A 15294-nucleotide genomic window follows, 5' to 3' on the forward strand; every position below is an offset into this window, starting at 1 on the left:
GGGAGATTTCTTCGGAGCTTCTGGTGCAGAGAGGAGGCAGACTACCCCCACAACATGCACAAGCAGGAAAACAGTCGAGAAGGCGGCAGGATCAGCGTTACAGAGTTGCAGTAGTCGTCTTTGCTACTATGTTGCAGGTTTGCAGGCTTCCAGCGCGGTCAGCGGTCGATTCCTTATCAGAAGGTGAAGAGGGAGATGCAGAGGAACTCGGCTGAGCTCATGCATTCGTTATCTAAAGTTTCCCCAGAGACAGAGACCCTAAATAGCCAGAAAAGAGGGTTTGGCTACCTAGGAGAGAGGAAAGGCTACTAACACCTGAAGGAGCCTATCACAAGGAGTCTCTGACGTCACCTGGTGGCACTGGCCACTCAGAGCAGTCCAGTGTGCCAGCAGCACCTCTGTTTCCAAGATGGCAGAGGTCTGGAGCACACTGGAGGAGCTCTGGACACCTCCCAGGGGAGGTGCAGGTCAGGGGAGTGGTCACTCCCCTTTCCTTTGTCCAGTTTCGCGCCAGAGCAGGGGCTAAGGGGTCCCTGAACCGGTGTAGACTGGCTTATGCAGAATTGGGCACATCTGTGCCCAACAAAGCATTTCCAGAGGCTGGGGGAGGCTACTCCTCCCCTGCCTTCACACCATTTTCCAAAGGGAGAGGGTGTCACACCCTCTCTCAGAGGAAGTTCTTTGTTCTGCCATCCTGGGCCAGGCCTGGCTGGACCCCAGGAGGGCAGCTGCCTGTCTGAGGGGTTGGCAGCAGCAGCAGCTGCAGAGAAACCCCAGGAAGGGCAGTCTGGCAGTACCAGGGTCTGTGCTACAGACCACTGGGATCATGGAATTGTACCAACAATGCCAGGATGGCATAGAGGGGGCAATTCCATGATCATAGACATGTTACATGGCCATATTCGGAGTTACCATGGTGAAGCTACATATAGGTAGTGACCTATATGTAGTGCACGCGTGTAATGGTGTCCCCGCACTCACAAAGTTCAGTGAATTGGCTCTGAACAATGTGGGGGCACCTTGGCTAGTGCCAGGGTGCCCTCACACTAAGTAACTTTGCACCTAACCTTTACCAGGTAAAGGTTAGACATATAGGTGACTTATAAGTTACTTAAGTGCAGTGTAAAATGGCTGTGAAATAACGTGGACGTTATTTCACTCAGGCTGCAGTGGCAGGCCTGTGTAAGAATTGTCAGAGCTCCCTATGGGTGGCAAAAGAAATGCTGCAGCCCATAGGGATCTCCTGGAACCCCAATACCCTGGGTACTTCAGTACCATATACTAGGGAATTATAAGGGTGTTCCAGTAAGCCAATGTAAATTGGTAAAATTGGTCACTAGCCTGTTAGTGACAATTTAAAAGTAATGAGAGAGCATAACCACTGAGGTTCTGGTTAGCAGAGCCTCAGTGAGACAGTTAGGCACCACACAGGGAACATATACATGCACACCTATGAGCACTGGGGCCCTGTGTGACAGGGTCCCAGTGACACATACATATAGGCCACAAACTTATGAGCACTGGGGTCCTGACCAGCAGGATCCCAGTGACACATAACAAACATACTGAAAACATAGGGCCTGATTCTAACTTTGGAGGACGGTGTTAAACCGTCCCAAAAGTGGCGGATATACCACCTACCGTATTACGAGTCCATTATATCCTATGGAACTCGTAATACGGTAGGTGGTATATCCGCCACTTTTGGGACGGTTTAACACCGTCCTCCAAAGTTAGAATCAGGCCCATAGTGTTTTCACTATGAGCACTGAGGCCTGGCTATCAGGATCCCAGTGAGACAGTGAAAACAGTGACAAACACTCTGACATACACTCACAAACAGGCCAAAAGTGGGGGTAACAAGGCTAGAAAGAGGCTACCTTCTCACAGTGCCACAAACTGGAGAGACTGCAGTCTTGGAGTGCTTAGTTTGAGATGACTGGGGAAACACTGGACACCACAAGACATGAAGACCAGATGAACTAAATGTTTGACATAAACAGAAAACTTAAACTGGCTCTTAACCTACTCAAGGAATGGCAAACACGTTATCGATATTGGCTCCAGCTCTGTGGATTTGCAACTTTAAAATGCATCCAAGTCATGGGCACCATATTGAATGGTCATCTGTTGCCAGAGCATGCAAAATCTATGCTCGGCGTTGTTGAATAGCCTGCAAATTACTGCTTGCAGCAATAAACCTTCGGCTCAACCAACACAACACTATTATGGTCATACATACCTGGAAAAAAGAGCCTGGGCACTGTGAACTCACCAAACACATTGCTAGTCTTTGTCATCTAGTGATTCAGTCAAGATCTGACCCCAGCAGTTGACTTATCACCTGTATTCTCCAGCTATAGATAATCGTCTCAGTGTCTATTGACAATGTGCACCACATAGATCTATGATATAGAGCAGGCTCTTGCTTGAGAGGCTCACTATGATTTTATACCATGGTCTACCCTGCTAGATTATGTTATAAGTCTGCGTTGCAATGTAACAATTCTCCTTATAGTGGTTGGCTCTAAGAGACAATGTTTGCCACCCTTTGACCCATCCTGCATGTGTACTATGATCCTAGGACTGTCCTTATTGCCCATCAAATGACTATAGCCAAAAGTAATTAGTGACTGAATCTTTAACTTCTTTTATATATGGAATCTACCTGTATATATAAAAATGTCCATGTTTTGTCATTGTTACTGAAGTTATTGAGGGGTACTGAGGGTAGGTAGCCTTAATATGAGATGCTGAGCTACCTGCTTATACATCACCAGCTCCTCTTTCATCTGAATCTTCTCCTGGTCCTGACGGTTTGCCTGGGCTTTGGCACCAACAAGTTCTACATGGAGATCTGAGACTTGATCATTGAAACCTTCCCGGCCCCTCTTGGCCCGCTCAAGCTCCAGTGCCAGCTCTTCCGACCGCTTATGCAGCTCCACCTTCTCCTGGATAAATGAAACACAAGGCACAGCAGGTAAATGCATGCAGAGCGGAATGCATGCACTGGACCACTGAAGGAACATTATGGGGGTGATTCTGATTCTGGCGGGCGGCGGAGGCCGCCCGCCAGAATTCCGCCCCCATTATACCGCTCCGCGGTCAGAAGACCGCAGAGGGTATTATGAGTTTTTCCCTGGGCTGGCGGGCGGTCTCCAAAAGACCACCCGCCAGCCCAGGGAAAAACTCCCTTCCCACGAGGATGCCGGCTCGTAATCGAGCCGGCGGAGTGGGAAGGTGCGACGGGTGCAGTGGCACCCGTCGCGTATTTCAGTGTCTGCAAGGCAGACACTGAAATACTTTGCGGGGCCCTCTTACGGGGGCCCCTGCCGTGCCCATGCCATTGGCATGGGCACGGCAGGGGCCCCCAGGGGCCCCGCGACCCCCCCTACCGCCATCCTGTTCATGGTGGCTTTCCCGCCATGAACAGGATGGCGGTAGGGGGGGTCAGAATCCTCATGGCGGCGGAGCGCGCTCCGCCGCCATGAAGGATTCCCCCGAGCAGCGGTAAGTCGGCGGGAGCCCGCCGACTTGCCGCTTCTGACCGCGGCTGAACCGCCACGGTCAGAATGCTCGTGGGAGCACCGCCAGCCTGTTGGCGGTGCTCCCGTGGTCGGTGGCCCTGGCGGCCACCGGCCGCCAGGGTCAGAATGACCCCCTATATGTCTGTGGTAGATGTGATAGTATTAATCAATACCATTCCTTACCATACCCGAGTGGCTCTGTCCACCTAAAAGGCTTTGTTAAAAGTCACATTGCCAAGGTTTTTTCTTTACACAAGCACAATTGCACTTTTATACATTTTTGTGTGAGACTGTCAGAAATTTGAGAGAGTCTTGAAGTATCACAGAAAACCACTGAGACGAAAGCAAGCATTTGGCAGTGATAGGCCACATCACAAATAGTATTCAATTACGTGGATGACCAAAAACAGTGAAGAAACAGAAAGAAGAAAAAGGGACTTCACAGTACAAGACAATAGACCCTACATTCACCCATTTCAAATGCAAAGAATGGTTTGCACTAGATTTCTCTTCCATGTGTTAGTAATGATTAATATTGTAACAGTAATTTGTACCATTCTCTTGTAGTCAGAACAAGGGAATGGATGAGCCCAAATCAAAGCTGACCTTAAATAAACAAGAGGAAAGGGAAGAGGGCACATGGGTTAAAGCAGTCTTATTAGCAAAGGAAATCAATGATCTAGAGGACATCTGTAAGAAATCTAGAAAGACAAATAGAAATAATATTTTTGAGAGAGGTAGAAAAAATACATTGTTTCCATTTTTGAGAGAGACTGATTAGACGCACAGCATGGCCTTCTAAGAGGGGGTATAAAAGTAATAAAAGAACTTCTGATTAATAGAATAAGGAATAAGGAACAAAATAGATTAATATTTTAGACATCAGGAAATTAGCCAAGAATTGGCAACAAGAATGAATAAATGATAAAATATGCTGAATATGTTATGTATTACAGGTATACCACCAGGTTCAGTATATCCTCTACAGAATGTATTGTACTATATAGTTTTGAGGGAAGGTGGATGACTTTCATGTAATGGTTGCAATGATCATAGACAATTCAGAAAGGTCTTGGGTCAGCTGAAGTAATTGTACACCATGGAATATCTCATGTGAGGTCCAGGTAATGATAAGCTATTTAAGACCTCACGTGAGGTCCATAGATAAAACACTGTAGAGTGTAGCAGGTGAAATCAATGTAATAACAAAATGGCCAAGTGCTACACCTTTTCTCTTTCTTGCCTTAATATTTCTACTACCATTTACTGGAAATCCAAGCCAATGATCACCATTCAACGTCTTCATATGATATATATCAGTGTTAGTGAATCAGGTATAATGCAGACTTCTTTAGAACAGGTGAATCAACCACATTCACAGCTCTTGGGTAAAAGACCTGAATTTCCTAACATTGACCAACCAGTGTGACTCAAACGTTTCCCACTACCTAACAAGAATGGCAATGTACAGTACCGTAAGCATCAGACATCAAACTCATCATATTATTTTGCTTTATTTAAGCACCTCCAAACCTAAATATATCACAAGTATAAATAAGTACATTGTAGGAGTGAATAAACAATGGAACAATATACAGTCACTGTAAAGCATATAGCCTTCTCATGCATATGCATCTCAATATATGGCATAGTTCGCAGGCACACGTCTCCATAGTGTTCCTCAATATTACTGAAGTTTAAATTAATGGAACATAACATAAAAGAGCAAAACTGTAAATTACAAAAGATGTGTCCTAAGATTATAATTTGCCTCAAAAACAGGCTTCTCATTGCTTTAGATCATGTCATGAGTAATGTAATATTAGAGATAAAGTAGCCCCTGCCATACATTATAAGGAAATTGCAAGTCACAGAGAAGTTCCATAACCATATAGAGGAACTATTGCCGAAGGCTGAGTTCCTTTATAAGATTATGGAACTCCTAGGTGACTTGCAATATCCTTATCATGTACACCAGGGGGAATTTTAGCCCATATAATACATGGTCACGTCAACTCTTTTCCCACAAACCACTTAAAACCTTGCTGCGTAGCTCTTTGATATGAAAGAGCGAGCCTGTCCAGCAAACACGAAGAATACAAACAAAACCTCTAGTACAAAATCAAATACATCAAAAACCTGTTAGAAATTTGTTGCAAACAGATATTAGAATCCGGTCAATACAAGTAAGTTTAAAAAAAAAGAAAAAAAGCTGCAGTAACTCACACGTATAGAAACATGTAGAAACATTCTAGTTTTTCTCTATGTAAGGAGTGCAAAAAATAAACATATTCTCTCTGCTTGTCATTTTAAGCTATTAAAATAGAGTAGAACAAAAAAAAGCAACGTTCCATTTGTTGCCTTAACCAGCTCCTTTAATTATGCTCCGTGACCTGAGCTGCCTTTCACCTCGGCTGCTGGCAGGAGGTATTGTGATGTCAGAACTCAACTGTAATAACTTATAATAATCGAGTTCTGATGTCTTTATTTTATAATCGGCGAACTGGTGCGTCACAAGTTGTCGATTGTAAAGAAGTTCGAGACTGCCATTTATACAAATTATTAGACCTGGCTTCTTTGGGATGTTTTTTTCCCTAACTTTTTGCCTTCAAACCTCTTTTTTTTGCTGACTTCATTTTTGCTGAACTTAGAACTCTGCACACTTTACCACTGCTAACCAGTGCTAAAGTGCTTGTGCTCTCTCCTTAAAACATGGTACGATAGGCTTATATCCAATTGGCATATTTAATTTACTTGTAAATCTAGTACAGTGGCACTACCTGTCCCCCGGAGCAGTAAGTTAAATGCTTGTAGTGGGCCTGCAGCATTGACTGTGCCACCCAACTGAAGTAGCACTTTTAAACATGTCTCAGGTCTGTCATTGCACCTCATCTTTACAGTATTAAACTGCCATGTCAACCTGGCAAAATAAACCTTTTGCCAGGCCCAAACATTCCATTTTAATGTATACAAATCACCCTAAGGGTAGGCCCTGGACAGCTCAGAGGGCAGGGTGCAGTGCATTTAAAATGTCTGACATGGACCTTTAAGTTTTCCAAATCCTGGTAGTGAAAAAATCTTACATTTGTTTCTCATTACTGTGTCCTACCTCTTCCATAGGCTAACATTGTGGTTACCTTATTACACTTAATAAGCTGCAATATCCAAATGGGAACTGGTCACTCATTTATGTTTGGTGTCTTTGGAATCGTAATGAAAAATAACTTATGTTGAATTTGGATTCTAAATTACAATTTTGAAAATGGCACTCTTTGAAAATTGTAATTTGTCTGCCTTAGCCATTTAGTGCCTGCAGCTTCTCTAGGGTCACATGACTGGGTGTAGTTAACCTTTGGATTTTGTGTATTCCTCCCAGACAACCACAACAATAGGGAGCTCAGGTGTGCCTGGATTGACTATCACTGGCAGGATGGGAGGGAAGAGCTGGGTACAGCCCCACTTACACCTGAAAAGGCTGTGTCCTAACTCCACACAAAGGGCAGGACAAGGAAGGCAAGGTACCTGTGCACTTCAAAGGCATGCCTCTAGAAGCTTCTCGCAAATCAAAGGCAGAAGTGGGTAGACATGTTGGACCTCAGACACCAACTCTTCAGTACAGTTCTTGACCTGTAGATACTCTGCCACAAAGAAGAACTGATGTGCTGCTGAAAGAACTGTCACTCTGCTGGACTGTTGCTCTGAAGGACTGTTGCTCTGCTGGGCTTCCCTGCTGCCTACTGCCCTATTGCCTGGATGAGAAGGACAGGGCCTGCATCTGTTGAACCCATGACCCTTAGTGAATCTAAGGGCTAGTTGACAGAACCTCCCTCCAGCATCTGCACTCTGCCATCTGTGAGTCTACTCTGCCAAGTGGTGCTATCTCAATCACAGTCTTGGACTAAGGTCTAAGTTGTTCTGCCAGCTTCTTTGGATCCAGTGGAACTGACGAATCTCCTCTGCTGCGCAGCACAGGCTGGAGCAGAACCAACGCATCACCACTGCTGCATGTATCTCCACTGTCGCAAAGACCCGTATTGCATCACAGCCCACCAATTCATCTGGACTGGTGCGACACATCCTTGGTGCAGGCCGTCGCATCTCTCGCTGACGGCAGCCTCGATGACTGTGCCCGAATTAGTTTCACACCCTCGCTGCTACCCGGAACCAACGCATCACCCTAACTGCACGACTCATCCTTGACACCAGATTTGGTATTGCAAACCCCCGTTGATCGGAACCTCCACGGTGACACAAGACCTTGCATCACAGCCTCGCCGCTTCTTGGAACCAAAGCATCGCTCAGCAAGCTTATCTGGGTCCCTGTAGCCGGCCCAAACTTGTGATTTTGTCCCGGTTCGGCATGACCAGATAACCACAGTTGGCGCTTCGTGCTTTTTGCCACAAGTTTTACTGAAATCTTTAAACTTGCATATCTGACTCTTTACTGATTGGATTTTTGGCATTTCGGTCTTGTTTTATTTACTAAACATACTTCTATTTTTCTAGTTTGGTGTGGGATCCTTTTTGTTTGGTGTTTGTCACTTTATTACTGTTTGAAGTGTTGCACAAATACTTTACACACTGCCGCTAAGTTAAGCCTGACTGCTCTGTGCCAAGCTGCCAGAGGGTTGAGCACAGGTTAATTTAGGGTTGACTTGAGCCTCACCCTGACAAGGCCTTGTAGGAAAGTACCATCTTGCCTGGCATGTTACCCCCATTTTTCACTGTATATATGTTGTTTTAGTTGTATGTGTCACTGGGACCCTGCTAGTCAGGGCCCCAGTGCTCATAAGTGTGCCTGAATGTGTTACCTGTGTTATGACTAACTGTCTCACTGAGGCTCTGCTAATCAGAACCTCAGTGGTTATGCTCTCTCATTTCTTTCAAATTGTCACTAACAGGCTAGTGACCAATTTTACCAATTTACATTGGCTTACTGGAACACCCTTATAATTCCCTAGTATATGGTACTGAGGTACCCAGGGTATTGGGGTTCCAGGAGATCCCTATGGGCTGCAGCATTTCTTTTGCCACCCATAGGGAGCTCTGACAATTCTTACACAGGCCTGCCACTGCAGCCTGAGTGAAATAACGTCCACGTTATTTCACAGCCATTTTACACTGCACTTAAGTAACTTATAAGTCACCTATATGTCTAACCTTTACCTGGTAAAGGTTGGGTGCTAAGTTACTTAGTGTGTGGGCACCCTGGCACTAGCCAAGGTGCCCCCACATTGTTCAGGGCCAATTCTCCGGACTTTGTGAGTGCGGGGACACCATTACACGCGTGCACTACATATAGGTCACTACCTATATGTAGCTTCACAATGGTAACTCCGAATATGGCCATGTAATATGTCTATGATCATGGAATTGCCCCCTCTATGCCATCCTGGCATAGTTGGCACAATCCCATGATCCCAGTGGTCTGTAGCACAGACCCTGGTACTGCCAAACTGCCTTTCCCGGGGTTTCACTGCAGCTGCTGCTGCTGCCAACCCCTCAGACAGGCTTCTGCCCTCCTGGGGTCCAGCCAGGCCTGGCCCAGGATGGCAGAACAAAGGACTTCCTCTGAGAGAGGGTGTTACACCCTCTCCCTTTGGAAAATGGTGTGAAGGCAGGGGAGGAGTAGCCTCCCCCAGCCTCTGGAAATGCTTTCATGGGCACACATGGTGCACATTTCTGCATAAGCCAGTCTACACCGGTTCAGGGACCCCTTAGCCCTGCTCTGGCGCGAAACTGGACAAAGGAAAGGGGAGTGACCACTCCCCTGACCTGCACCTCCCCTGGGAGGTGTCCAGAGCTCCTCCAGTGTGCTCCAGACCTCTGCCATCTTGGAAACAGAGGTGCTGCTGGCACACTGGACTGTTCTGAGTGGCCAGTGCCATCAGGTGACGTCAGAGACTCCTGCTGATAGGCTCCTTCAGGTGTTGCTAGCCTATCCTCTCTCCTAGGTAGCCAAACCCTCTTTTCTGGCTATTTAGGGTCTCTGTCTCTTGGGATTCCTTAGATAACGAATGCAAGAGCTCATCCGAGTTCCTCTGCATCTCTCTCTTCACCTTCTGCCAAGGAATCGACTGCTGACCGCGCTGGAAGCCTGCAAAACTGCAACATAGTAGCGAAGACGACTACTGCAACTCTGTAACGCTGATCCTGCCGCCTTCTCGACTGTTTTCCTGGTGGTGCATGCTGTGGGGGTAGTCTGCCTCCTCTCTGCACTAGAAGCTCCGAAGAAATCTCCCGTGGGTCGACGGAATCGTCCCCCTGCAACCGCAGGCACCAAAGAACTGCATCACCGGTACCTTGGGTCTCCTCTCAGCACGACGAGCGAGGTCCCTTGAATCCAGCAACTCTGTCCAAGTGACTCCCACAGTCCAGTGACTCTTCAGTCCAAGTTTGGTGGAGGTAAGTCCTTGCCCCCCCACACCAGACTGCATTGCTGGGAACCGCGACTTTGGCAGCTACTCCGGCCTCCGTGCACTTCCGGCGGAAATCCTTTGTGCACAGTCCAGCCTGGGTCCACGGCACTCTAACCTGCATTGCACGACCTTCTAAGTTGTTCTCCGGCGACGTGGGACTCCTTTGTGCGACTTCGGGTGAGCACCGTTTCACACATCCTCGTAGTGCCTGTTTCTGGCACTTCTGCGGGTGCTGCCTGCTGCTAAGAGGGCTCCTTGTCTTGTTCGACGCCCCCTCTGTCCCCTGACGCAATTGGCGACATCCTGGTCCCTCCTGGGCCACAGCAGCATCCAAAAACACTAACCGCACGATTTGCAGCTAGCAAGGCTTGTTGGCGATCTTTCGGCGGGAAAACACTTCTGCACAACTCTCCATGGCGTGAGGGATCCGTCCTCCAAAGGGGAAGTCTCTAGCCCTTGTCGTTCTTGCAGAAACCTACACTTCTACTGTCCAGTAGCAGCATCTTTGCACCCACAGCTGGCATTTCCTGGGCATCTGCCCATCTCCGACTTGCTTGTGACTTTTGGACTTGGTCCCCTTGTTCCACAGGTACCCTCGACTGGAAATCCATCGTTGTTGCATTGTTGGTTTGTGTCTTTCCTGAAGAATTCCCCTATCACGACTTCTATGTCCTTTGGGGAACTTTAGTGCACTTTGCACTCACTTTTCAGGGTCTTGGGGTGGGCTATTTTTCTAACCCTTACTATTTTCTAATAGTCCCAGCGACCCTCTACAAGGTCACATAGGTTTGGGGTCCATTTGTGGTTCGCATTCCACTTTTGGAGTATATGGTTTGTGTTGCCCCTATCCCTATGTGTCTCCATTGCATCCTATTGTAACTATACATTGTTTGCACTGTTTTCTAATACTATTACTGCATATTTTGGTATTGTGTACATATATCTTGTGTATATTTGCTATCCTCATACTGAGGGTACTCACTGAGATACTTTTGGCATATTGTCATAAAAATAAAGTACCTTTATTTTTAGTATATCTGTGTATTGTGTTTTCTTATGATATTGTGCATATGACACTAAGTGGTACTGTAGGAGCTTCACTCGTCTCCTAGTTCAGCCTAAGCTGCTCTGCTAAGCTACCATTATCTATCAGCCTATGCTGCTAGACACCCTATACACTAATAAGGGATAACTGGGCCTGGTGCAAGGTGCAAGTACCCCTAGGTACTCACTACAAGCCAGTCCAGCCTCCTACAGGCCTGTAGTTGCTGCTTGATTAGGGCTCACACCTAGTCAACCAACAACCCAAATTCTAGGGCAGGAGTTGTAGTATAGTGTTGTAGATGTGCTAACCCCTTAATACAGCCAATAGGTTTGCTTTTAATATTTGGAGTTCTGACCCTTTGACAAAGTCAGTAGGTCTGCCTTACTTTAAATGACACCCTTTTTAGGTCTGCCTTACTTTAAATGACATCCTTTATATTGTTACAAATATATATATATGTATATATATATATATATATATATTTATTCACTAAAAAGACCTAAGTTTACAGTACAGGGACGATATATTTAGGTTTATATTTTACACACATAAAACCTTAGAAATTCAGCATTTATAGTTATACTTATCTAAAGAAACTATAACTCATGCCCTAAGGTAACTATAAATTTCATCCCGTCATGCAGAGTTTTCTCATCACTAATTTTATTGCAAATGTTGCAGTGATATTATCAATGATGTCATAGAACATGTCATGGCTGATGTAATATGTGGGGTAATTAGCAGTGATGAGTCAGAGTTTACCTATCCCCCCTTCTACCACTGGCTCTCATGTTCTAGGACAGTGGTTCTTAACCTGTGGCACAGGGACCCCTGGGGATCCATGACAGCTGCTCAGGGGGTCCGTGACTGCTTAGACAATTAAATAATATTAGCAGATTAGTAAGGTGTATACAAATAAAGAAGCTAAATATAAAATTTTAAAACATTCTGTAAAAGTGAAGGAATTTGAAAAATGCAGTGGAAGTGCATAAAACAGATGGAATATGGGTGGCCTCAACTGAATTTAGGAAAGATCCAAATTTTTGATTTTCTTTATATTTATTTGTGAAATAAAGAAAATACATCTGCATTTGTGTATTTGTTTGATGAATGTTTGTTTCTGTATTATTGTGTATTGTTTTGTAGTTCAAATCGTCAAAAGGATAATATCACCTTAACAATCCTATTCACTTTCTTTGGAGCAATTATTTTGGGGTCCTATTTTGTTTTACTTTTTCCAGCACTAAGCATCACTGGGGTCTGCCTTTTCAATGTGTTGATCGAAAACAAAAATCCTTTAACTATTTGGTAGATGTTGGCCTGTAAATGGTACTTTCTACATCAAATGACAGCATATAGTCAGGTGACCCTACTATTCTGCTTAACTATCTTTATAACTGCATTTCTTCAGTTCATTACCTAATGGTTCCAGTGTCATAAAGAATAAACAGCTTATCACCAGCGCTACCTGAAATGCCTTTTTATATCCTCAATTACAAACATTAAAATTAATAACTTGCCAAGTAGAAAGGAAATGGGGATCACATTACTCCATTGACCCTAGAAAGGTCTGTTTTAGCGACACTACAGACATAAAAAACACTAAGTCAGACATTAATGGAGCATTCACCAAATAATATGACCAGTTGTATTTCTCCCCTGGGGACCCCCTCACACAAATACAGGAATGCCTACAAGAAGGGACTCTTTCTACCCTAAACCCCATGCAGCTGCAATAACTGAAACAGCCTCTTCAAATAGAGGAAACTGCCCTGGCAATACGGCAGCTGGTGCAAGGCAAAACACCTGGCACTGACGGTTTCCCTGCAGAGTACTATGCAACCTTCAGGGCCACTATTGCTCCTAGTCCACTCGAGGTCTACCAAGAAGCGCACCACTGAGGTGCTCTCCCAGACTCCTTGCTAGGGCCCTGATAGTGGTGCTCCTAAAATTGGGTAGCGACCCCTGGACGTGGGCTTGTATAAGCCATTGTCAATGTTAAACATTGATCATAGGATCTTAAGCACAGTCCTTGCCAACAGACTACTCCCGAACCGTGGCACTCTTGTCCACCCGGATTAATGCAGCTTTGTAACCAAGAGACCAACACACTTCAATATCCGCCAACTGTGTCTTATTATGGAAACATTAGATGGGGAGACCAGCCTAGCAGTAGCGGTCTCCCTAACTTCGAGAAATCATTTGATACACAGGGCTGGCCCTATTTATTGCAGGTACTGGGAGCATTCGGAATGGGTAGAGCTCCTATACACCGAACCAAGGGTGCCAGTCTGCACCGTGCGATAAATTTCACGTTCCTTCCCATTGAGCGAGAATCTTGCCAAGGCGGTTCCCTATCTCCAGTACTGATTTCCATGGCCATAGAACCACTGGCAGCCATACTTCGCATCAGACGCCCAGGTCCAGGGGCCTTAATGTGGGTCCAAACTGGCACATTGGGGGTCATTCTGACCCTGGCGGTCATGGACCGCCAGGGCCAACGACCGCGGAAGCACCGCCAACAGGCTGGCGGTGCTTCTGGGGCCATTCTGACCGCGGCGGTACAGCCGCGGTCAGAAAAGGGAAACCAGCGGTTTCCCGCCGGTTTCCCGCGGCCCCAGGGAATCCTCCACGGCGGCGCTGCAAGCAGCGCCTCCATGGGGATTCCGACCCCCTAACCGCCATCCTGTTTCTGGCGGTTTTCACCGCCAGAAACAGGATGGCGGGAACGGGTGTCGTGGGGCCCCTGGGGGCCCCTGCACTGCCCATGCCACTGGCATGGGCACTGCAGGGGCCCCCTAACAGGGCCCCATTGAGATTTTCAGTGTCTGCTTGGCAGACACTGAAAATCGCGACGGGTGCAACTGCACCCGTCGCACACCAGCCACTCCGCCGGCTCCATTCGGAGCGGGCATCCTCGTTGCTGGGGCTTTCCCGCTGGGCGGGCGGGCGGCCTTTTGGCGGTCGCCGGCCACCCCAGCGGGAAAGTCAGAATGACCCCCATTGTATCCCTGCATGCGGACAACGTCCTCATATACTTACGAGATCATGACTCCGCACTGCTGGCCCTTTATGCCCTTGTGGCTTGCTTTGGGAAACTGGCTGTCTCAGGGTGAACTGGGGAAAGTCCTGCATATTTCCACTCTGTCGGGTTGAACATGAGCACCGTGATCTGCTAGATGGAGGTCAACTTCCCTGGTCTTTCGAGATTTTCCGGTAACTTGGAGTAAATATCTACCACATGGACAAAGATCTGCTTGAGGGTAACCATAGGAGAGCCTAAACCTCAATTCGTCAGTCCATGCCCTTTTGAACGCGTTTGCCCCTTTCGTCAATGGGTAGGGCATCAGTGGCCAAAATGTTGATCCTCCCAAGATTGTTATATTTCTTTGCAGCTTTTTTCTAGACTCTGCATAGCATGGAATTGGACCTAGTGTTGGGACCTGCACGTAAGCGGGTTTAATTCCTGGTTCTTCAGTGCCCTTCCCTTGAGGGAGGACCTGGAGCTGTACTTCGCAGTGGTGCAGGTACAATGCCCCATGCATTGGCTAACTTGTGATAAAACAACGGAGTGTAGTCTGGTACATGCTGACTTGAGGGACATAGGATGCCTTTTTCCCCCAGATCAACCAAACAGGAGAATGGGACACGTATGCATATAGCCAAATGCACATGAACTCGCTACATTCAACCCAAGTGCACATCAACCCCATATTCACCACAGCTACCCTTGTAGGGCCTGCCGCTTATGAGGGGACTGCTAAGAGTCTATGATCCAACCCCATGGAACAATGCCATTCATCTCAGTGACTTATATAGGGACGGGATGCTGCTCTCTTTTCAGGGTCTTCAGGAATTATATGACTTTAGGACATGCCTATTCCTCTCCCACAATGATATCAGGGCAACAATCACAGGTATCTGGCATCCGGGAACAACGGAACCTCCTGTACACTTAGGTCTGCAATGTTTTCTAACACAGGGACTTGATCGTCAAGCCGTATTGAATATCTGTGGCACTGCAAAGGGGCAGCTGTGGCCCATTGACCCGGTGCAAACTTAAGTGGGACAACTATCTGGGCATGGAACTTACCCCCAAGCAATGGGGCATGGCCCTAGAACAGACCAAACAAGTTTCATGTAACACACGCTTTAAATGTACCCAAATCAATTATATCCATCAGACTTATCTCACATCACACCGCTTGTGTAAAATGTTACAGAGCGTCCTCCATTTGTCATAGATGCAGCTTTGTAGATGCCACTTTCATGCACATGGTCTGGGAGTGTCCTCCATTACTTT

At 46.5% G+C, this 15294-nt stretch overlaps 1 protein-coding gene across 2 annotated transcripts in view; it reads right to left on the reverse strand.

Moving 5' to 3' along the window:
- The window catches only part of LOC138283907 (myosin-2 heavy chain-like), a 212936-nt gene that overhangs the window by 105692 nt on the left and 91950 nt on the right, over positions 1–15294 (reverse strand). For both annotated transcript variants that reach the window (XM_069222124.1, XM_069222123.1), the window contains exon 10: positions 2763–2951. In XM_069222124.1, the coding sequence (XP_069078225.1) occupies positions 2763–2951 (189 nt within the window). The remainder of the gene's footprint in view (positions 1–2762; positions 2952–15294) is intronic.

The sequence above is a fragment of the Pleurodeles waltl genome, chromosome 3_1 (genome assembly GCF_031143425.1).
Source record: "Pleurodeles waltl isolate 20211129_DDA chromosome 3_1, aPleWal1.hap1.20221129, whole genome shotgun sequence".
Lineage (NCBI taxonomy): Eukaryota > Metazoa > Chordata > Amphibia > Caudata > Salamandridae > Pleurodeles > Pleurodeles waltl.